This window comes from Hypanus sabinus, chromosome 16 (genome assembly GCF_030144855.1).
Source record: "Hypanus sabinus isolate sHypSab1 chromosome 16, sHypSab1.hap1, whole genome shotgun sequence".
Classification (NCBI taxonomy): Eukaryota; Metazoa; Chordata; class Chondrichthyes; order Myliobatiformes; family Dasyatidae; genus Hypanus; species Hypanus sabinus.
In genome coordinates this window covers 5,061,804-5,086,191 of record NC_082721.1, presented here as the reverse complement: position 1 = coordinate 5,086,191, position 24,388 = coordinate 5,061,804, and the positions used below count along the sequence as shown (strand labels likewise).

The 24,388-nt window shown below is 43.9% G+C and overlaps 1 protein-coding gene and 1 long non-coding RNA gene across 19 annotated transcripts in view; one reads left to right on the top strand and one right to left on the bottom strand.

The window, feature by feature from the left end:
- The window catches only part of LOC132405962 (nuclear factor 1 C-type-like), a 474,435-nt gene extending 471,714 nt beyond the window's left edge, over window positions 1–2,721 (bottom strand). For 3 of the 10 annotated variants that reach the window (XM_059991010.1, XM_059991008.1, XM_059991007.1), the window contains exon 1: window positions 121–612. In XM_059991010.1, coding sequence (XP_059846993.1) covers window positions 121–150 — 30 coding nt within the window. In that variant the 5' untranslated portion in view covers window positions 151–612. Of the gene's footprint in view, window positions 1–120; window positions 620–2,520 lie in introns of those variants that run through there. The other 7 variants (XM_059991013.1, XM_059991014.1, XM_059991011.1 and 4 more) reach the window with 5 other exon arrangements.
- On the top strand, window positions 1,443–23,781 carry LOC132405963 (uncharacterized). 9 transcript variants are annotated; one of them, XR_009516012.1, is made up of 7 exons: window positions 1,443–2,244; window positions 5,279–5,406; window positions 6,035–6,760; window positions 7,625–7,737; window positions 8,900–9,432; window positions 10,509–10,641; window positions 19,443–23,781. It is a non-coding gene; the product is annotated as an uncharacterized LOC132405963 (long non-coding RNA). The 9 variants fall into 9 exon arrangements; XR_009516006.1 differs by lacking the exon at window positions 1,443–2,244 and adding an exon at window positions 2,307–2,512; XR_009516008.1 differs by lacking the exon at window positions 1,443–2,244 and adding an exon at window positions 3,062–3,364.
- The last annotated feature ends 607 nt before the right edge of the window (window positions 23,782–24,388 follow it).

Sequence of the window (24,388 nt, the reverse complement as noted above, 5' to 3'; positions counted from 1 at the left end):
GGGTTGGGATAGGATTGGGATGGGGATGGGGTGGGGGTGGGATTGGGATGGGTTGGGAAAGAGAGATGGAGAGGGAAGGGGGCGATCAGTTATCAATAGCGAAGCCAGCGGCCGGGTTACCTGGGTCAGGCAGAGCGGAGAGAACATCATGACGGCCTGCAATCCAAGTCTGCGATCATCCAAAAACCAAAAGTTACGGTGGTAGGGCGGGATGGAGAGAGCGGGTTCACGGTGACATCTCGCCTCAGTGACAGGATCCCAGCTCCGCACACGGGGGCGAGTCCGGCCGCGGGCCCGAGGGACAGTGACCGGAGCAAGCGGCTTCGCAGGGCGGCTTCATGTGTCAAAACGGTGAGCCGGGGCAACTGTCCGCCCCGTCGCCGCCGCTACGCCGCATCCCCGCGGAGAACTCGGCCAAACCCAACCCCTCTCTGTCTGTCAGTGTCTCTGCACGGGAACCGGCTGTCCGCTCTCGGCCACCCAGCGCCACTGGGCTCGGCGGAAAGTTCGCGCCGCTTTAAGAGCCGCGATTTAAAGGGGGAGACTAGCTTCCCCCCTCCCTCAGTCTGACAGACACTGCACAGGGCGACTCCACAATGCAAATCCTTCACTCTCGAGCGGTGCGTTCAAAAATTATTTAAAAAACCTAAAAAATCCGTGGGCAAAATTATACAACGAACATTCCTTCAGGAGGGAGGGGTGCTTGAGGGTGGGGGTGGTGGACGAGGTGCATTTTGCTGCGTTCCTAGTGAAATATTGCCCTGCGCTGGCAATGCGGAGAAATCCGCGGACGCAATTCCCTCTCCTAACTCCAGAGCATAAAGTTCAAATATTTTTGAAACGGAACGAGCGAAATGAATAACGACTCTGGTTAGAGTGCGGAAACTGTAAAAAGTCCAACTGAATGGGTCTCTGCCAACGCTCACCATTCCCCTGCTCTGGGTTACAGAGGAACAGGACGGGTCGCGGGCCGCCGAGACTATCATTCGCTTCCTGGCGAAAACAATTTGGCTGCATAAAAGCCGGTTCGATTTAAAATATAGTCCCTCTAAATATATAAAAATATGCGAGGCTTCAGAATGAAATATTGCACAGTGATTTCTGTAGTTAGAAGTATCAAACGCCCATGAGGAAGGGTGAAGTATACAATCACATTGATAATTTATTCCGCCGAATAACTAACCAATATTATCAATACAACCCATTACAGTATAACAAAAAGATCTAAATGGTTTGTCCACTTCACACACAGAGAATGGACACGTTGTTTCTTCACCAAACAACATCGGGGTTTAATAACTGCAAACCGGCCCATCGAAACCGTAGGCACTGTTTCATCCCAGAAACGTAGATCTGATTTCTTAAATATAAAGTTCGTTATGAGACTGACATTTACTAATATTTTTTTCGTGCTGCCATGGGCAGCCTGTTTCCCCCCCCCCCCCCACCCCCGCCCCCGTGATCCGTCAATCAGTGATGTCCACTACAATAGTTCAGCTGCTCAATTCAAGCATACGTGAAATTGTCATAAATATGCAGGCGATGTTATTTCGGAATATTACATTCTGCAAACAGTTTCAAACTTGACTGATTATAATGCAGTCGCACCAATAATCTCTTATTAAAACTTTGCAGGCCAAAACTAGCTCTCCCGCTCTGGTACTGTTACATAAACATCGCACAATTAAAAAGCAGCGCAGAAACCTGAGGTATTCGATAAAAGACTGTTGTAGAAAGGAAGTTGGGCATTCCTGAACGACTCAGTATTTACAATTAACACGAGTGGTTATTGTAAATGTAAACCCCTGATCTATTTTCTAAACCACTATACAGTAGATTATTAACATAACCAGAACTGTGCTGTTTTTATTCTAAGAAAACTTCGTGAATGCGGCCTGGAAAATCTGTTATAAATTACTTAAAATCAAAAGCAAATATATACCACACAGCTATCTTGTGCGCCCGTGTTCACAGTGCGCATTATTTTTGTCTCAATTGCGATTCTTCAATGATATTGAAATATACTTGAGTGGAGAATGTGATATTAATACGGGGCTACTGGGCTTGTCGTACAGGCCGAGCAAGATGCAATGTCCCTTTAAAAGGGAGTGGGTTAGAAACGCGTCCCGGCTTGGTGGCCTGCGTCTCGGTTCACGAGTCAAGTTGAAGTCGGCGGCTTCTCCGTGCGCCTCGGCCATTACCGCTACGATCACATACACTTCGCCACACACTTGGACTGGAAATGTACGTAGGCAAATGCACACGTATACAGATCACGCATAAATTCAGTTCAGCTGGCAAGGAAAACTGCTCACACAGATGGGAAATCTGCCAACCTCAGCGCTTTTGCTTTCTGTCTCTCTCTGTTCCCCCCCCCCCCCCCCACACACACACACACTTCCAAACACCACAAAATCTTGGCGCAAACCCGATCGCACAAGCAAGGCAGAATGGCAACTGTAATACAGACGGCAGAACCAATGCACCGCCTAATCAGACGGTGCACCGACATGTACGTACCATAGCCATGTGAAAGTACGTAATCAGCTTGCAGTCGAATTAGAAGCGTGACTGGCGCTTCATTTGTAATCCCTTGCAATTCTCTACTTCGTCCAGAGAAATATTTGCCTTCGGACTTGGCTCTGTGTTGTGGGGGTGTGTGTGTGTGTGTGTTGTGGGTGTGTGTGTGTGTGTGTGTATGTATGTATGTATGTGTGCGTGTGTATGTGTATGTGTGTGTGTGTGTGTGTGTGTGTGTGAGTGTGTGTGTGTGTGTGTGTATGTGTGTGTGTGTGTGTGTGTGTGGATGACAGTGTTTTTTTTAAACTCGCTGCTTCTAACAAATCCGATGTAAAAGTGAAGGCAATCGGCGGGCCCTGATTGCCCAGTACAACGATGGGGGAGGGCTGCTTTGACTGCTTTAGTAATGAGTCGATGGCGTAGTATAAAAATATTACTGAAGTAAACCAGCAAGCGAGGCGTTGCTGTTTATTTCCGCAATGACTTATTTGCATAGGGAAATCTCTTCATTACTGTATTAAGCTTCTTGCACACATTCATTACTAAAATAAGGTTATGTGTAATTTTTTTCTTCTCACTCGCCGGAGAAATAAATTGTGTATTATTACTGAGCCACGTATGTGCACCTTGTCATCTTTTCGTTGACACAAGTACAGCAAATGATCTTAAAGCGACAAACACGTGGTGCCGGTCGCTGCTGTGTGTGGTTCCTGCTGGCTATACTTTTAGGAAATACAATTTTTTCCAGCATTGGATAAAAATAGCTGTTTGCTACTCTCCAACTATTTGTGAGGAAACCCCGTGCCCTGAAGAACCGGCCTTCACCTAAAGTAACAATTCGCGGGTGAGGCAAATTAAAAGATTGAGTTAATATCTTTTCTTGGGGCGGTACAATACGGTCGCGTAATGGTTAGTACAACGGTTTACAGTACCGCCGACCCGGCTTCAGTTTCCGCCGCCATCCCCGGGTGCTCTGGTTTCTCCCACAGTGCCAGTCTCTCGTGATTAGGCTGGGATTAAATCGGGGGTTACTGGGAGGCGCGCTTCGAAGGGCTGGAAAAGCCTATGGCTCAATAAATACAGTAAAAGTCAAACGGCATCGGCATAGTTGTCTGAAAGAAACGGTTATTACAATGAAATTACAGCATCCTCAAAGGTTACCCTCAAGAGATAATTACAAGAATTATTCCACAACTGAACAGCAATTACGTCTTCAGTTTATAGTATGGGATCTCGACCATGTCAAAAACAAACAATAAATATACAAACGAGGTGCAGACAAAACGCCGGGCGCGTCCTTCCGTAACCTAATTGGCAATAGCTTTGATTTCTCGTGTTATACGGGGGAAGGTGAAGTGGGTTTAAACATGATTCAGGCTCCTGTGGTCAAAGTAGATGTTTGTATGTTCAAGATTGTTCAATCTCGTTTCCTGTACACACGAGTAAATGACAAAAAAAAATTGTTACAGACAAGAGATTCTACAGATGCTGGAAATGCACGCAACACGCGCACAATGCTGGAGGAACTCAGCAGGTCAGGCAACATCTATGGAAAAGAGTACATTCAATATTTCGGCCCGAGACATTTCAACAAGACACATGAAGGGTCCCGAAACGTCGACTGTACTCTTTTTTCCAGAAATGCTGCCTGGCCTGCTGAGTTCCTTCAGCATTTTATGTGTATTGTTTGAAATAATTGTTACTCCGTGTATGATGCAGCACAAAAAGCACAACAAGATAAAGAACACAATAATTAAAATACAATAAATATAAATACATAAGATAGTTTATAGTCATAGATTGATTGTATGTCCATAAAGTGACGCTAGGCACAGCAGTGTCTGTATATAAGGTGACTGACAGGAAATTACAAAGTGGAGACCATTGTGGGTGTGGAGAGGTGGGTTCGTAGGAGAAAGTGTTTGTCAGCCTTATTGCGAGGGAAATTTAATTTTCTTGAGTCTGGGTCCTGGCGTGGATGGGACATAGCCTCCTTCCTGATGGGAGTGGGACAAACAGTCCGTGAGCAGGGTGGGTGAGATCCTTCATGATCTTACTGGCCCCTTTCCGCCACCTTTCTGTATGCATGTCCTTGAAAGTGGGTAGGCTGGTAACAGTTTTATTGGAATTTTATTCCACAAAACATTTACCCTTCATTTCCCTTTGGGAGTACGTCATTCAGCCCCTGTTTTGGGGCATTGTTTAGGAGCCCTCCTACCCATCCCACAATCTCTCTAACACACTACCGTCAGGAGGGAGGTCCAGGAACATCAGGAATAGGATCGACTGCCAGACTGGGTCCCTCGAGCTGTAAGAGTAATGAATACCGTCACCACCGAGGCCACTGAGCTGGTTACTGTTTACCTGCGCTACGCACTACATTACTTTGAACCATACTTTATTGACTAATTTATAGTAATATTTTGCTTTATGTGCTGTGTATGATATACATACTGTGGGAGCACTGTGGTCCAGAGGAATATTGTTTAATTTGGTTATATACATATACAGTCAGATGTCAATATATCTCATCTTCAACTTTTCAAATATATCGAACCTGTCCCTCAACCCCCCCCCCCTTCAAATACAGGATGATTTATTAGTAATTCTCTTTGTTTTCTCTACAAATGGAAACATTGCCAGAATAGTCAGCATGTCGGTCAGCAATGGTGGGAAGAGAATCGGAGTTAATGTTTCAGGTCAGGTCCTGATTAAGGGTCTTCTACCCGACCTGTTTACTCTGTTTATCTTTCCACAGGTGCTGTCTGAACTGCTGAACATTTCCAGTAGTTTCTGCCTTTATTTCGGATTCCCGGCTTTCGCTTTCTGTCGACAGCAACTTGCCAGAGTCCTCTGTCCTGGACCAGTCTTTCAAGTTGGCCCCAGGTATAGCCGATCTTTGAAGATCCTTCCTCTCCCAAACATGAGGTCTTTGCACTTTCTGTAACTCTGGGTTTTTACAGGAAGTTTGCTTCCCCGATGCTCAACCCCCCTCCTTTCGCAGTCGGGCGGAGTCCGGTACATACAGGTCTACGATTTTGGATCAGTTCGTTTTGAGAAGAGAGTTGGGGATCTCCGAGCGAACAAACTGTTCTGCTTTCGTTCCCAACCTGACTACATCTATTTTTTGGTTTAGGTGATCCCGCTCTGGATTCCACTACTGACAGTATACCGTAGCTTATCAGTACACATCCTTTCTCATCATGCCAATATTGACATTTGGGAAAACTTTGGCAAACTCTAAGAAATGCAAGAAGACGATTCTCTGCGTCGTCTTGCATTACAAGTTATTCGAGGAAAACGGTTATCGTTAAAGCGCCGCTTCCTCGCGTAAACTGCCGAACCAGACGGTTAAGGGCCGTTGTAGCGGAAACTCACACAAACTTAATCATAAAATATCTAGAAAATAGAATGTAATAGAAAACAGTGTAAACGTTATCCATTTGCTATATTGTGTGATTTTTTTCAAGGTAATTGTATAATGTAATTGTGTGTAATGTTCTATATTCTATAGCTGAATGAATTTGGAAACCCAGAACAAGTTGGATTTTGTGGAAAGAATAGCATATTTCTACAAATGTACCATGGAGAGAGCATTCTAAATGTCTGGTATGGAGGGGGCACTGCACAAGATCGGAAAAAAAGCTACACAAACTTATAAATTCAATCAGCTCCATCATGGGTACTCGGCTCCCCAGCATCGAGGGCACTTTCAAAAGGCGGTACCCATCATCACGGACCCGCATCACCCAGGACGTGCCCTCTGCTCACTGTTACCATCAGGGAGGAGGGACAGGAGCCTGGAGACACGCACTCAATGTTTCAGGAACAGCTTCTTCCCCACTGCGAATTCAGGATTCTGAATGGACTGCGAACCCGTGACTACCACCTCACTATTCTTTCTCTCTTTTCGAGCTACACTGTCCGGCCACCATGGAGTTGTAACTAATGAAACGTTCTGGTTACTTTAGTTACACTAGTTGACATCATACACCGGAAAATGGCTTCAGTAGTGCTGAACTCGAATAAAGAGGAAGGTTGGGAGAAATGCAATCGACAACCATTCGAAAAGAAGAGCTTTTAAATTCCTTTACATTACGCCAGACTGAAAACAACCGACAGGAAACAAAAATGTGGTTGAATGGTTTACATTTGAAACTTTTCCCTTTGAAGTGAAGGAGGATGAGAGTTGACTTGTTACAGGCGTACAAAAGGAGTCCTCGTGCAGGATTCCCTAAAGGTTAGTTTGCAGGTTGAGTCTGCGGTGAGGAAGACAAATGCGACGTTTGTATTTATTTCGAGAGGACTGGAATATAAAAAGCGAAGAATTAATGCTAGACTTTATAAGGCATTGGTCAAATTCAACTTCGAGTTTTGGCCCCTTTCTAAGAAAGGATGCGCTGGGATTGGAGGGGGTCCAGAGAAGTTTAGCGAGAATGATTTCGGGCTTGAAAGGGTTCACATTTGATGGCCGGAGTTCAGGAGAATGAGCGGAGATCTCACAGAAACCTATCAGGCTAGGTAGAGTGGATGTGGAAAGGATGTTTCCTACAAGGTGGGAGTCCAGAGGGCACAGCCTCAGAATACCCTTTAGAACAGAGATGAGGAGGAATTTCTTTAGCCGGAGGGAAGTGGATTTGTGGAATTCATTGCCACAGACGGCTGTGGAGGCCGAATCCTACGGGGTGCTTAAAGTGGGGGCTGAAAGTTCTTGATTAGTCAGAGCGTCAAAGGTTACGGAAAGAAGGCGGGAGAATGGGGTTGAAAGGGATAATTTATCAGTCGTGGTAGAATGCCGGAGCAGACTCAATAGGCCGAATGACCTAATTCTGCTTCTGTAGCTTATGGTCTTATAATTAAAAGGCTTAGGTGCCGTGGGCAGCCAGAAGCATTTCCCAGGACAGAACTAGCTAATATCAGGAGGCGTAATTTTAGGGCAATTGGAGGTAAGTATAGGGGCAATGTCAGAGATAGATATTACTCAGAGAGCGGTGCTAGGGAAAAATTGGGACATCTAAAAACTCTTAGATAGGCACATGCATGATAGAAAAACGGAAAACTATGTAGGAGGGCGGGATTAGATTGATTTTCTCGCTGTCTTTAGGTCGCATGTGGGATTTCCAGTTGGCGGACAACTTCCCTACACGGCGCTCTGACATATCGGGAAATCCTGTACTCGGCAGGTTACAGCAATGGTTTGCTTTTGCCTTCTGCCAAGTGAGTTTAAAGAGTGGACGGTCAGGACGTCTAAGTGCCTTGTCGTGCTCTTAGCGCTCCACAAACGCCTGCTGGCCTGCCTTCTTGACCGCTGGACCATTAATCGGTCTCCCCCCGCGCTCAATCTGCCATGGCCAGACTTCACAAGCTGGGACAGACAGACAGACCCCCTACCTCACCGAGGGTCGAATACTCACCTGGTTTGGCCAGTCTGCCGAGACGGTTTACCGAGGTGTGACCGCTGCGCGTGTTGCAGCCACCTGGAGCCGCAGGTGAGAGCTGAGCGCCAGGTGGGGACCAAAGGTGGACGAGCTGCCCTGGAAAAGGGCACGGCAAGCCCCCCACCAGAGGTGCTACCCCTCCCTAGACACCCCATTTTAGAGCAGATTGAAATATCGACACAGCATTGTGGGCCGAAGGGCCTGCACTGCGCTGTAATGTTCTATGTTAACTCGCCGGTCAGTGCAACCGAGCCTGCACGGCCGTCCAAAGAGCTCCCGCCGCTCCCGCCGGAAGAAAATTCCAACTCTCATCTCAAGGTGCCCGGCCACTTTTAGTCTTGCTGACCGATCTTAAAGACATGTTTACTTTTAAACACCCTCGGCAAGTGATTATCCCAACAAATGGAAAGAGAAGAGTCGCGTCCCCCAGCTTCCAGGAGAGCGCTTTGTGGGGTCGGTCACTCTTTTAATACAATCCCAGAGATATAGCATACTAATTCATAAAGCAATAAGCAACTGCAAAAAAAAAAAATCAGAAAATGCTTGAAATATACAATAGGCCCAACAGCACTGGTGGCGAGAGAAACAGGTCTAACATAAGATTGTCGATCTTCCGTCAGTATTTTAACATCCCTTTTTATTTCATTTTTTCATCCCTCTGACATGAAACCCAAAGCGGAACTTCACTCCGTCAAGGGCAGAATTAATTTCCCTTTACAGAGGGACCAAAAGCCAAACGATTGCAGGGACATGGCGGGCCCGCAAACCTCAGCCCGCAATAACTGAGCGGGCGACCAATAGATATTTAGGTAAATGAGACCAAATAGGTCGTGCCCAACAACCACTCGGTGCGCCAGGAAACGGTAGCAGCGAAATGAGGATGTAAAAATGGAATTAAAAGTTTTGGGGCTTTTGTTAAGTGTTTGTTGTGATTTATTTAGCAAATCGATGAAATACGTTTCAGAAGCTTTAATTTGACAGAGAAAGTGGAAGAGACGATGCCTCAGGTCGCACGAGACCAGGTTCAGAAACAGTTATTACCCCCGAACCATCAGACTTCTGAACCACTGCAAATAACTTCAGTCCCCTCAGCTCTGAAATGACTCCACGAGCTATAGACTCACTTTGGGCCTATTGAATATTGAAAGGCCTCGATAGAGTGGATGTGGAGAGGATGCAACAGGGGGCAAAGACTCGGAATAATGTCCATTTAGAACCGAGATGAGGAGGATTTCTTTGGCCAAAGGGTTGTTAATCTGTGGAATTCATTGCCACCAATGGCTGTCGAGAGCCAAGACATTGAGTATATTTAAAGCGGAATTGATATGTTCTTGATTAGTCGGGGCGTCTAAGATTACGGGAAGAAAGCGGGAGAATGGGGTTGAGAGGGATAATAAATCAGCCATGATGGAATGACGGAAAGAACTTCATGAACGAATGGTTGGATTCAGCTCCATCGACTTATAGTCTGCAAGTCAGTAATAATTATTCACTTTTTTATTATTTGCACGATTTGTCTTCTTTCGCACATGGCTGTTTGTCAGTCTATGTTGTTTATAGATTTTTTTCATAAATTCTTTTGTACAATATTTCTTTATTTTCCTGTAAATGCCTACAAGAAAACGAATCTTAAAGTAACTTATGGTGATATGACAGCGGTACCTTGATAATAAAGTTACTTCAATTTTTTTGAACTTTGAATGAAAATACGTGGTCCAACCCTGCACAATCCACCTGTGACTGACCACCTACCCAAAGCTCCTGGGGAGGAGGGCGGGAGTGTGAGAGAGTTGAAGGGTGGGGAGGGAGGGTGTTGAATCCACACAGCCGTGTTGTGTCCGCGCCACACGGCTTGCGGTGACATTTGTCAAAGAACTGAAGCTCCAAATGCAGTCCAACGTCAAACTGCTGGGAATACCGGCTTGTCTTAGCTGTCTCTCCAAGATATCCTGTAACCCGCGTCAGTGCCGAAGGCAGTGATTTATAATCCGCAGTCAATCCAAATCGAAAACAGATTGCAATAACTAATACTGAGAGGCCGGGCGTGTAGAGATGCGTTCCGAAATCTGAGAGATCGAGCAGACTATTGCAGAATTATTTGTACTTCCTTTCTTCCAATGCTAACACATAGAAATTGCATATTCGAGTATAACTGCGACTTGAAGTCAAAGAAAATTTATTATCAAAATACGTATATGGCATTATACACCACCCTGAGATTAATTTTCAGATTCAGAATCAGAATCGCGGGGCATATGTCATGATACCTGTTGTTTTTCGGAACTAGCGCCGTGCAGTACATAATAATAATAATTTTAAAAACTATCAGCTACAGTGAAGACAATAAGAAATGTATATAATACTACTTATTTAATTTAATATCACATAAAGATGCATATAAATAAAAGTTATGAAAAAATACATAACTAAAGACTGGTAACCAAAGTGAAAAAGAAAACAAATTGTCCAAATAAAAATATTTTACAATCTTGATGAAGCCTTAGTGAAGAGTCTTGCCCCGAAACGTTGACTGTTTATTCCTCTCCACAGACGCTGCCTGACCTGCTGTCGTACTCTGGCATTGTGTGTGTTGCTCCGGATTTCCAGTATGAACAGAAGAGATTCTGCAGATTCACCGTAATCTTTTAACGTGGTCCTTCTGATTTATTCGCGTTTACTCCAGGTAAGCTCCGGATTAATTAGAGTTAGCTTTGCCAATTGTAGAAATGCACACACCAGTCATCATCGAGGGATCAGCAATGGAAAGGGTGAGCAGTTTCAAATATCTGAAGATCTACGTATTCTGGGCCCAACATATTGATGCAATTACAAAGAAGGCACAACAGTGACCATATTTCATTGAGAGTTTGAGGAGACTTGCCATATGTCACCAAAGTCTCTCGCAGAGCACTCTAACCGGTTGCATCAGCGTCTGGTATGGAGAGGCGATGTATCGGATCGGGGGGCGGGGGGGGTGGGAAACTGCAGAAGGTGGTGAACTGAGCCAGCTCCATCCCGGACACTACCCTCCCCTGCATCGAAGACACCTTCAAAAGGCGAGCCTGATAACAGCGGCATCCATCATTAAGGGCCCCATCCACATAACCACATAACAATTACAGCACGGAACAGGCCATCTCGGCCCTTCTAGTCCGTGCCGAACGCTTACTCTCACCTAGTCCCACCGACCCGCACTCAGCCCATAACCCTCCATCCCCCAGGGCAAGCCCTCTTCTCATTACTACCATCAAGGAGGAGGTACAGGAGCCCGAAGACATATACTCTACGATTTAGAAACAGCTCCTTCCCGATCGACGTCATATTTCTGAACGGAAAATGAAGTCCTGACCACCACCTCAGTATTTTTTGCTCTCTTTTTCACTATTTAATTGTTTTAGATATATTCCTTATAGTCGATTTTAATATGTATCGCTGCCGCAAAACAACACATTTCTGGACAGATGCCAGTGATACTGAAGCTGATTGTGATTACGTTGCTCGGTGTATCGGGCATCAGTTGGAAACGATTTGGATGCTGCTTTCTCGTTCTGCTGACAACTCCGGCGAAGTACTGTGCTTGTGCGTTGTGAAACAGCTATTCCCGTCTCACAGCCAAGTTCAAAAAGTTCACAGTAAATTTATTATCAAAGTGCGTATACAGTATGTCACTCTATACAACCATGAGTTTCATTTTCTTGTGGGAATTCACAGTAGATACTAAAAAAACACTGACTGGGCATAACACTTTAAATTATTAGAAGTAAAACAATCATTAAAACATAATCTCATTGGATCTCGAAGTTGCACGGATAATAAAATGGGTCGTTTAGAAATGCAGTCAGAGAACAAGCGGGAGCGCCGAAACAGCCAGTGAAGACAACAGATAGTATTCGTGTCACGAAGTCAACTCCCCGCCGTTGCCTGAGGTCGTGATATGTATGTAGGGAAGGAGGCACGTCGATTCGGGTCGTTTAAACCCCTGTTTTGTTTTAACCTGTTATTAATCGGTTTTGGAAAGAGTAAAGCGTATGGATGGCGGTAAGGGAGCGGGTGTGAAGAGAAGACAGGGTCTGTAGAGGGTTAAATGAGGCAGTGGGGTTAGTAGGAGGAGGGGTTAATGAGGGGAAGGGGCTCAGTGGGGAGGGGTAATTAGTTGGGAGGGGTAAATGGAGGAATAGGGTTAATCAGGAGAGGGGTATTAGTGAGGGAGACCGAATTCGTGGGCAGGGAATGAATGGGGAGAGGAAATAGCGGGGAGAGTGTTAGCGGGGTTGAGGGATGAATGGTGCGAGGAGACGGAGGTTCAGGGTAGGGCTTAATGAGAGAAGGATGGAGGGGACGGCTAATAGGGTTAGTGTCGTTGGGGAGAGAGGGTTTGTAAGAGATATTAGTGGGGCAAAAGTAAGTGGAAGGAAGTTAAGGAAGTTAGTGGAATAGGGAGGTTGGTGGGGGAGGGATATTGGCGGGGTACTGGTATCAGTGGGAGGGAGCTATCTGGGTGTGTCTAGCAGCACCAGTTCTCAAGCGGGCGAATAACAATGCCCTTGTCCCTCGTGGTGCAGGCGGATTCGCAAAGAAGCATGGATTGCGGAAAGCGAGGATGAGTGAGGGATCGTAAACAATTTCTATAATCAACATTAAATATTTCCAATAAAACCTCCCAATAAACAGGAAATAGATGGCTGGAACGACATTAAATTCCGTCATGGAGGGTCCCAGGTTCGGCTGCGAAAGGAGGAGGGTTGGACACGGGGCTGAATCCCATCCAGTAAAACCCAGAGCTAACGAAGTGCTAACAGAAGCTCCAAAGATCTCAACCCTGGCAGGGGACGGCCCTTCGAAGTTAGACGACACCTGGGGACAACTTGAACTGGGCCCAGGACATACGACACTGGCGGGCTGCTGTCGGTGGCCTATGCCCCAGCAGGGTGATGGGTTCAGTAAGTAAGTTCAATGACTTTAAGACGTCCGACACATTTAACAACCGGTTCTCTTGAACGTCATACATCTTGTCAAAGTATGATCCTCAATCTTTAGGGAAGGTGAAAAATATTTAGTTCGACGTTTTCAGACCAGTAAATAACTAACAATGTGCGTCCGCTCCGCGGTGTGAACACGGTCGCCAGCGGTAAATGTCTCCGAATGGGACACGGGAGGTTTCGCCAAAAGGTGTGTGTGCTAAGCTCCGACAACTTCGGGCTCCTCTTTGTGGAACTTCAATGAATGTTTAAGGATTTTCAACTTGCGCACTTCTATTGAATGATTAGAAGTGGTTTGTAAATGGCACTTCTATGGAAATATTAAGAGCCTGACAGCTAGTAAAGAGAACAACGCTGACAATAACATCAAATTGGTATCTCAGGAGCATTGAGTCTTAATGAAGGTTCCTGATGAAGGGTCTCATAGATGCCGCCTGACTTGCTGAGTTCCTCCAGCATTTTGTGTGTGTTGCTCTGGATTTCCAGCATCTCTTGTGTTTATGGGCTTTCATTGAAACCTCCAGAAAATGAGTGAATTAAGATGACTAGCGTTATTTCCCCCGCTTCTCTTTTAGCTAAAGCCAGAAAGTGCAAGCATAGAAAGAAAGATGAGTGAATCCAGGTATTATCTCGGATCGTTTGTGACTTTAATAAAGTATAAGGCTTATTGTCAAAAACAACTCTTTAAAACCAAGTAAAATTCTTCCTTTGGAGGTGAAAAAGAAAAGAGATATCACATCTGGTACTGCTAACTGTGGGTCTGTGAGCACTGGGGAGGAGCAGGTGGGCGAGTCATTGATAATACCACTCACCTCAACACTGAACTGATTCTGCAACCTATGGACTGACTTTCTCAGACTCGACAGCCTATGTTTACAGTATCACCTTGAGCATGTTCCAAAGTCTTTCAATTTCCTCTTTTAATTCGGAGTATTTCTGGTGTTCTTCACTTACTGATTTCTGTATGTTTTGTGTGTTTGGAATGGCTATATCCATTGAGTAAGTTGTTCTTGCTTGTTTATCGTGTATTATTACATCCAGACGGTTATTATGGATTGTCCCATCTGTAATTACAGATCGGTCATAATATAACCTGTGGGACTTTGACTCTAAATTATTATTCCTATTATTATTATCATTTTGTTTTTGTATTTGCTCAATTTGTTTTCTTTTGGACTCTGTTTGTCAGCCTTTTTCAAAATTCAAAGTATATTTATTATCAAAGTACATAGATGTCACCACAGACAACCCTGAGCATAGTAAGCCCTGCAGTAACTGAAATGTTCCCACGCACATAGCCTTTGTTGCTGTGCAGCTGGAATTTTCTTTTATATGATATTTTATTAAAATTTTCAGGGCATGTAAACATTTCCTGTTCAGAGCAATGGCTGTAAAAAAAAAATGAGGGAATTGACCCTGCAATTCATTTTCTTGTAGTCACTCACAGTAAACACACAGAATCCAATGATAATTATAATAAATAAGCAAGAAATATCAAGAACATGAGATGGAGAGTCCATGAAAGTGAGTTCATTGGTTGTGGGAACAGTTCAGTGTTGGTTTGAGTGAAATTATCCCATCTGGTTCAAGAATCTGATGGTTGAGGGCTAATAGTTGTTATAATTCTACTGTATTTCTTTGTTCTATTGTAAATGACTATCATTTCCCCCACATCCACTCCAAACCCTGTTCTTTACTGCCCTTCTAACTAATCTCTTCTCAGGTCGTACATTCTCTGTCCTTATAACCGCTGTAATCCCCTTCTCTCTACAACTACAGCCCCTCTCATGAGCCCTATGAATGAGTTCCTGCCCTGACTCTCCCTCCCTCAACTCATTGAGTGACCTTCTCCTTTTCACCCATTTCTCCTGTCTCTCACCTCTTTCTATCAATATTCATCCTTTGACAATTCTTCTCCCCAACCCTCTTCAAACTATCCCACCATCCCCACACCTTCTCCCCCACCCTCTCCACACCTTACCCAGCTTCTCCACACTTCCCCACCCTCTTCACTCCTTATCTACCACCATTTACACACCTTTCCCCACTCTCCACATTACTCCCCCCACCATCCCCACACTTTCTCCGCTACCCTCTCCATACAACTCCCACCCTATTAACACCATCTCCCCACCCTCTCCACACTACCTCCTACCCTCTCCAAACCACTCCCCATCCTCTCCACACTTTCTCTCCCCCAACTGCTCCACACTTCCCCCCAGCTTCTCTAATCCCTCTCTCTTGCTCAACCTATTCTTCACTCAGGTCAAAACATTTTCCTTTTGTGATCTGCAGAAGTATTGCTATTCCAGTTCTGTTTTTCAAAATCACTATTAGTTCAGAATTTTGATTTTTGAATTAATGATCATGATTCATTTTCAAATTATTCAGCAAACCACATTTCCTCTTGTCTTCTATCAGATTCCTTCTCCAGCCTTTTCCCTTTTTCACTATCACCTCCCAGCTTCTTAATTCATTCTCCCCCCGCCCCCCCCCTACTCACTTGGCTTCCCTATCTCCCAGCTTCATATTCTGGGATCTTTCCCCTTCCTATCCTGTCCTGATGAGGGGGTCTCGGACTGAAAGGCCGTCTGTTTATTCCCCTCCATAGCTGCTGCCTGACCTACTGAGTTCTTTTAGCATTTTGTGGGTGTTGTGCTGCAAATGATAGAACTGCTTCCTGATTTCAGGGAATAAAAATGTCTTTTATTTTTAATAAAATGCTGATACCTCATTGACACATTTAGGAACTTATTTCTGGGTCATAGCCAAATTTCTTAAGGGTGGAAGTATTTCTTAAGGTGTAATGCCTCCTATATAAGCCAAGCAGTTAAAGGATTAACAGATGACAAACAGAAGAATAAGTGTAGTTATTGTGTCGCAGACTGCCTCAAACCACATTGGCAATGCCTACACCAGTGGCACATTCAATACACAACTTGTGAGCAGCCTCCCTACATCAAAGTCTGACAGTATCATACAGTCAAAATCAGAATTGTTTAATATCGCTGCCATATGTCCTGAAATGCATTGTTTTGCAGCAGTATGATGTAATACATTATTTTTTTTTAAATTACAATGTATAAAAATTAAATATGTAGCAAAAGAAAAATTAGCGAGGTATTGTTCATGGGTTCATTGTCCAGTCGCAAATCTAATGGCGGTGTAGGAGAAGCTGTTCCTGAAACATTGAGTGTGTATCTTCGGGCTCCTGTAGCTCCTTCCTGATGGTAGTGATGGGAACAGCGTATGACTGGGTGATGGGGGTCCTTAATGATGGATCCTGTATTTCGGAGACATTGTTTTTTGAAGATGTCCTCGATGTTGGGGAGGCTCGTGCCCATGATGGAACTGGCTGAGTTTACCAGCTTTTTGTGATCCTGTGCAGTGGCCCCTCTATACCAGACAGCGATACGGTCAGTTAGAATGCTCTCCATGGTACATCCATAGGAATTTGTGTCTTTGTTGTTCTTGAAGCCAGTAATCAAATACACCATCATTTGCACCCACTGATTCCTACCAATGATATTATTTACAGACAGAATCCAAATACAGTGTATTATTAAACAGCATCAAATTGGTGCGTGCATATTTTTTTAGAAAGGTAATTTCCTCTGCCCGTCGGGGTTCTAATAACTTCAGACTTAGCTGAGTGAGCACGATTCCCACCATAACACTATTCCACTCTTTACTTTATCTTCGCGATGGTTGTCTTTTGTAACCTAACTCAATTTTTATGCAATAAAGGGCAGGAGATACTTTGAGGTACAGGAGCCTCAGGATTCACACCACCAGGTTCACGAACAGCTGTTACCCCTCAACCATCAAGCTCCTGAACCAAAGGGATAACTTCACTCAACTTCACTCACCCCTTCACTGAACTGTTCAATAAAAAGATTGAAAAAAAAGAACTGTTCACACAACCTGTGGACTCACTTTCAAGGACTCTTCGTTTCATGTTCTTGATATTTATTGCTTATTTATTATTAATACTTCCTTTTTGTTCTTGCATAGTTGTTTGTCCATCCTGTTGTGCTTGGTCTTTCTTTGATTCTATTGCTTTTCGTTGTATTCACTGTGAATGTCTGCAAGAAAATGAATTTCAGGGTTGTATAAAGTAGTGTGTATCAAATGTTCCCCAAATCCCAAAACTAGATAAAGAGAAACCAATTAAATAACTAATCTAGTTTTAGGAATTATGTGAAGATCTGATCTCATTTTAGGTTATACATGCAGATATAGAGACAATTCTACAGGGTTCATAAACTTTTTAGCACCACTGTATGGTGGTATATAGAGTATGTACTTTGATAATAAGTATCAATGATAATATCCATACCTTTTTGTTCCTCTGCCTACCTTTCAATTTTAATGCTTCAAGCATGCCCTCAGAGACTTCTCATTCATTGTGTTCCTACTCTGCTACCAGTTATAGAAGCATTTGCCTCATTCTCAATTCTGCCAATTGGTTCTTCTGTTAGAAATCATTTGAGCCAATGCTCAAGTGTGAATGAAAGTCCTTTTAGAACTGTTCCCCTTTGTTCATGCTGTGACCAAGGCCAAGTGACATTGATGGCATCTGGTGAGGTTTTTCGGTGATTGAAAACTGATAATATTTGCTGATGGGTGTGTATTGGGGTCGATGCTGAGGGTCGAGGTCAGAGGGTTGAATCGGAAGGCTGGAAATCAAGGCCAGTTGATCCGAACCGAGTCTGCTGCAGAGATTGAAGCAACCCCAAGTCTGCTGGAGGCTGAACAACCTATCCTGTATTTTTCAATATACACGTGATAAATAAACTTGAATCTCTAAGTCTGGATCTTGAACATACCAATAAAATCCAGAACAGGTGCAACACTGGTCTCTTCTTTTCCTTGCTCACGTGTGCGTCATTTCTTTCAGAGCCCAGGCGCTGAAGAAATACATTGTCAATAGACCCCTGAAAGATTGGACTTGGCTGTATTGAATTGGTTAACCAAGTCCGCTTCATCCGACATCATGACAGACTAAACTGGCAATGTTCAGTTGCATTTTGCCACACTCTCCCCAAGCAGTAAGGCTGATCAACACCCTACTAAGTGAAGGTGACAGTAACTCAGATAACCTCACATTACAACAGAAGAGCATCTCTGAAAACACAATACGTTGAAGAGGATGGGCTGCAGCAGCAGAAGACCACACCGGGTTCCACCCCTGTATCTAACAAAGTGGTCACTGAGTGTACGTCCTGAAACCTGTCATTCTTGCGGTTGCAGTACGGTGCAATACAGCAAAAATACTACAAGTTACAGAATTATGTAAAAATAATAAGTAAGAATTGCAAAAGTAAGTATTGGGCGTAACGGCAGTGTAGTGGTTAGCATAACACTTTTGCAGAGCAGGTGACCTTGGTTTAATTCCTGCTGCTGCCTGCAAGGAATTTGTATGTTTGTCCTGTGACCATGTGGCTTTCCTGCAGGTGCTCTGGTTTTCTCCCACAATCTAAAGACATATCAATTAGTAGGTGAGTTTGTCATTGTAAGCTGTCCCGCGGTTCAGCTGGGATTAAATCGGGGGATTGCTGCACGGTGTTGCTGGAAGGGTGGGAAGGCCTGTTCTGTGCAGTATCTCAATAAAAGTAGTAGAAATAAAAGAAGAGCATCTCTGTCTGCACAATGTGTTGAACCTTGAAGTGGATGGGCTACGGAAGCAGAAGGCCATGAACATACATTCAGTGGCCACTTCATCAGCTACAGGAGGTACAAGAAATACCTAATAAAGTGGCCACGGATTGTCTACTGTCTTCAGTGACCATAGCTGTTATGCTTATTTTGAAAATGAAAGCTGGTGTTAACCTTGACTAAGTTTCCTAAATGCATCTGGCATTAATTATTGTTCCTTACGTGTCTCGGGTCTGTTTTCGATTTCTATGTTTCCAAAATGATTCTGTTTTCATGCAGTACCAGATGTTAGTGTTACAAAACCTCAATCAGTTCTCTATCTCAAATATTTTTAGATAAACCAGTTTTCCTGGAGAACCAACTACTTTCTCTGTGAGTGTAACAGTATTAATTGGGGGAAGATGCACAATGTGATTGGCTGAAGACCTGCCATATGTTGGAAAATAGTTTCCACTGCAGATCATAATATTGTAACAGTGGCAAATGTCCATAGCATTCGCATTAATCATTAATAAAAATAAACACCATTCTTACACTGGTTACATTCAGTATACCTGAACAGTCTCTACCAGCTACAGTAATCTCATTTTAGTTTTCAATCCAGTTGACAGACTTCTAGGATTGGGTAATTTTTGTTATAATTCAACAAGCTGCATTGGTTGAGGTGTTTTTGTACTGTTGGACTTGTTATACTGGGAATACCGCTGACACAGCCAGGAATTAATTAATCCATTCATACATGCAGTGTCTGTATAGCAAAGTTCTGTCATTTATATTGGTCACTTATAAATGTGATATTATTCCAAATGAATACTGTACTCAGTGGAGCGATATTATTTTCTTGCAGATGAATGTTCCTGACTCTGTTTGATGTGGGGAATCACAAACACAAACATGAAGACCCACCCTAGAGTTCATGAACTACTCCGGGATGTGTTCAATGATGAAAAGCGACAGATTTCACTGTATATTTTGATGTACAACTGACAAATGCTCTGTGGGACTGCAGTGGTTAGTGGGATGCTTTTACAGCTTGGGCTGTCAGAGTTCGGAGATCAATTATGACACTAGCTGTAAGGAGTGTGTACATTCTCCCCGTGACCACATGGGTTTCCTCCGGGTGCTCTGGTTTCCTCCCACAGTCCACATGGGTTAGTAAGTTAATTGGACATTGTAAATTGTCCTGTGATTAGGCTGGGGTTAAATAGCTGGGGTCGCTGGGCAGAAAGGGCTTGTTCCATGCTGTATCTCTAAAAAAAAATAAAATAATGCCAACCTTTATCTCTATTATGACAGTTTAAATCCTCAGCACTCAATATTTGTGACTGATGTAAAATTATTAGTTGGAAAACACTTGGCATCAAAGTCAAAATAAAATATATCATGAAAGTACGTATATCCATGTACTACCTTGAGATTAATTTTCTTGTTGGTATTTACAGGCAAATAAAGCAATAGAACAGAATTTACAAATAAATTATATATAACCAAGTCTGACAAACACCCAATGTGAAAAAGACAAATTGTGCAAATAAAAATGCTGAGAATATGAGTTGTGTACAGTCCTTGAAAGAGAGTCTGTAGGTTGTGGAATCGGTTCAGAGTTGACGTGAGTGAAGTTATCCACACTGGTTCAGGAGCCTGCTGGTTGAGAGGTAATAACTATGCCTAAACTTGGTGGTGTGAGTCCTGAGGTCTTTATACTAAATGGATATAGGATTGTTAATATATCGCAAGCAGTGAGAATGGTTGCTCCATAACTCCAGGAACACAGATTTGATCCTACTCTCAGACCGCTTTTGCCCATTTTCCACGTGACAGTGTGGGTTTCCCCTGGGTGTTCTGGTTTTCTCCCACGTAAGCCCATATGACATAGGAGAAGAATCAGGTCATTTGACCCATTGAGTCTCCTCCACCATTCCATCATGGTTGATATATTATCCCTCTCAACCCCATTCCCCTGCCTTCTCCCCGAAATCTTTTGACACCTGACTAATCAAGAACCTATCAAACTCTACTTTAAATATACTCAATGACTTGGCTTTCACATCCATCAGTAGCAATGAATTCCACAGATTCACTGCCCTCTGGCTAAAAAATTCCTTCTCATCTCTGTTCTAAATGGATGTCTGTCTATTCTGAGGCTGTGCTGCCACTGTAGGAAATATCCTCTCCACATCCACTCTATCTAGGCCTTTCAATAATCAATAGGTTTCATGAAACCCCCTCAGTCTACTAAACTCCAATGAGTACAGGCCCAGAGCCATCAAATGCTCCTCACATGTTAACCCTTTCATTCCCAGAATCATTCTTGTGAACCTTCTCTGGACCCTCTCCAATGGTAACACATCTTTTCTGAGATAAGGGGCCTAAAACTGCTCACAACAATCCCAAATGTGTGCTGGTAGTTTAATTGGTGCTGTGAATTACAGTTCTTCTTTCTCAGTCCTTTAACTGTTCCACCTACCACCTGCCAGCTTGTCATTTCATTCCCACCCACCCACCTTCCCCCTGACCTGATCTCACCTTTCACTTGCCAAATTGTTCTCAGTCCCCACCCCACTTTCTATTTTGGCTTCTTCCTCCTTCCTTTCCACTCCTGATGAAGGATCCCAGCTCAATACAACAATTGTTTATTCAGTTCCATTGATGCTGCATGACCTGCTGAGTTCCTCTGGCATTTTGTATGTGTTGCTCTGAATTTCCAGCATCTACAGAATCTCTTTCGTTTATGGTGCCAGTCAATTACTCCTTAGTGTCAGCAATGTTCTTTAAGGTTGTCATAGCCGGGGATGGGAGAGGTAGTGGTGATAAACTCCCACTACCTGCTAAATGTCCCTAGTGGTGTGCATCTCGATAGCCTCTGACAACAAAGTTCAGCTTCCGGCTTTCACATGTGGCTTAGCTGCTAAACCCAGCGGAACCATTTCTACTGACAGGAGAAGGAGCAAACCGGTTACTGGTGGCTTAAGACCAGTCAGAAGTAGATTGTTAGCCAAGGTTGGCAGCTTATCGAGATGAATAAAACCTCTGATCTCAAACCTCTGCTGCCTTGTGGCCAAACCCACTCATGGGGAAGGCTTCAGGAGTAAACTCTGAGGGAAAGTCCAGAAGACAGTCCTATATTGAGTTCAACTCCTGTGATGCTCTTGGTAACAAACAGTATCAGTCTCTGCCATTGGTTTGGATTCATCAGCTGTGTGGAGAAGAGAGAGCCTGCTATATGAGCAACAGCTTGCTCTCCATATCCTACTGCCCTGGCTTACATACCGTCTTGTGTATCATGTAGACAGCTGGGTTGCAACATATCGTACTACTCTGGTTTACATATCATGTAGACAGCTGTCAATCCTGACCTCAGTGTCAAAGGAAATGAAAGGGAAGTTGGTGGGTCAAAGAGTCATTCAGCACTGAATCAGGCCCTTTGGCCCAGATGAAGATTCTCATCTCAGCTAGTCCCATCACTGGACACTCAGCTGTCACCCGTGCCTCAAAGTGGCTGTTTGCAAGTGACAGCAGCCACACCCTGATACACTGCTTTGACAAGCAGGCTAACCATGTGAGGGTAGCCAGTGGGCCACAAACCCAAGTGAGATAGAGACATACCTGTTCTAGTATGTGAAGTCAGCTCCAGCAGACTGGACAGATGAGATCTACAGTGAAATCCACTGACTGGGGTGGTCAGTTCTGCAACACTCTGTGGAGAGCGAAGGGCATGACAAGGCACAGAAGAAGTCATGGTCATCCATTGGAACCAAGGAAGAGCCCAGTTTGTGGAGACTACTTGTACCACTGGATCCAGACTTCCGAAGTTGAGAGAGTGGAACCGTCATAGTGAAGTAGCTTTTCCACTTTCAAAACTCTCCTGCACAGGTTTTTTGTCATTGTTGGATACAACGGAGAAATAACCAGCAACTTAGTAAAGACCTAGACCACTGATCCTCCGACATAAACTGGAAACCAACTAAGGCAGGCAAGGAATTTAAATTCAGAGAAATAGATTACTCAGTCACAAAGAGCATGAAACTACTATCCATCACACTAACATCCTTCAGTAAAGCAGGAGTCTCAGCTCAACACAGAAGATACTGGAGAGAAGAGCAGACTCAGGAGAGGCACCAGACAGAGGTGATGGGCAGGTAAAGAGAGGAAAATGGGTAAGAGGGGAATCAGAATGGGGAGTGGAAAACAGTGGGGGGGGGGAGGGGTGGAAGAAATTACTGAAAGTTAGCAAGATCAATGTTTATGCTATCAGGTTGGACACTACCCAGACAGAATATGAGAGGTTATTATTCATTGTGACAAAAGAAGAGGCCATGGACAAACAAGTCAAAATGTTAAAGGGAAAGGAAATTAAAATGGGTGCCCACCAGGAAATGCTGCCTTTTGCGGCTGACCGATGAGGTGCACGGTGAAGTGGACTCCCAATCTGTGTGGGGTTTCACCAATGTTTGCCTTCTCATTCTGGCTTCTTCCCCACTAACTTGCTCAATTTTTCTCTTTTTTTGCCCTACTTATTTAATTTCTTTCTATATTTTTCCTAATGTAATTGATATGTTTCTATTATTGTTATATATTGCAATGTCCTGCAGCCGAAAAGCTACAAATTTCACAGCATACTACAACTATAATTCAAAGACGATCTACAACTCTCAATGCCGATGCACACTTGGAACATCATCCCATCCCAGGCCCTTGTTAGTTCAGTTTCCTGCCATCTGGTAGGAGATACAGAAACATCTTAGCCACAACAGTAAGACTGAAAAACAGTTTCTTCCCCAGGGCTGTTGTGCAGCTGAATAATGCTACACCCCGGCTTGTCTACAGCCTTTGAGAGTTACAGAGTTCCATGTAAATATGGGAATTTTTAGAAAATTAAACTGTACCACATGCATTGTAAATATCTGTTTTGCACAGACTGGAATAGCTCTGCAGTCTTATTGTCTTGAACAATGACAATAACATTCTCTACTATTCTATTCTATATGCCAGTGATAAGTAAACCTGATCCATCGGTTCTATTTGCTAAAGAGATCAAACAATAACCAGTGCAGATAAACATTCTCATGTCAAATTGAAAAGCAAAATCCTGCACCTATCAGAAGAAGTTGGGGCATGCAACATCTCAGGAAAGGGAAACAGAATCAGCATTTCAAGTCAATGGTCTTCCATCCAAATCATTCTGGTTCTCTCTTTCCACAGGTGCTGCCTGACCTGCTGAGTGTGTCCAACAGTTTCTGCAGGACCTCACTATTTGTCAGGCCTGTTCAAACAGGCACCTCCCAGTCTCCACCTGGCTAATAGAATTCACCTGCCGCTCATTCCAGACTCATCATTTCACCCCTTGTTCACTCGTCAAACTGGCCTGATTCAAGCAGTTGCTCTTTGCTTTCACTCTCCCTGTCTAAAGTTTACTGGGTTACCTCTTGCGTTTAGTTTCTGTTTTCTGGACCTTTGTGGACTATTATTAAAAGTAATCGTTCACTGCCAATCGTGTCTGCTTTCGGTTCAAGGGTCAAAATAAGCTACAGAAGGTTGTAAACTCTGTCAGCTCCATCATGGGAACTGGCCTCCCCAGCATCCAGGATATCTTCAAGGAGCAATGCCTCAAAAAAGGCGGCATCCATCTATAAGGATCCCCATCACCAAGGTCATGCCCTGTTCTCACTGCTACCATCAGGGAGGTGGTACAGGAGCCTGAAGCACACTCAATGATTCAGGAACAGCTTCTTCTCCTCAGCCATCAGATTTCTGAATGGACAATAAACCCAACTATTCTGTCACTTTTTAAAC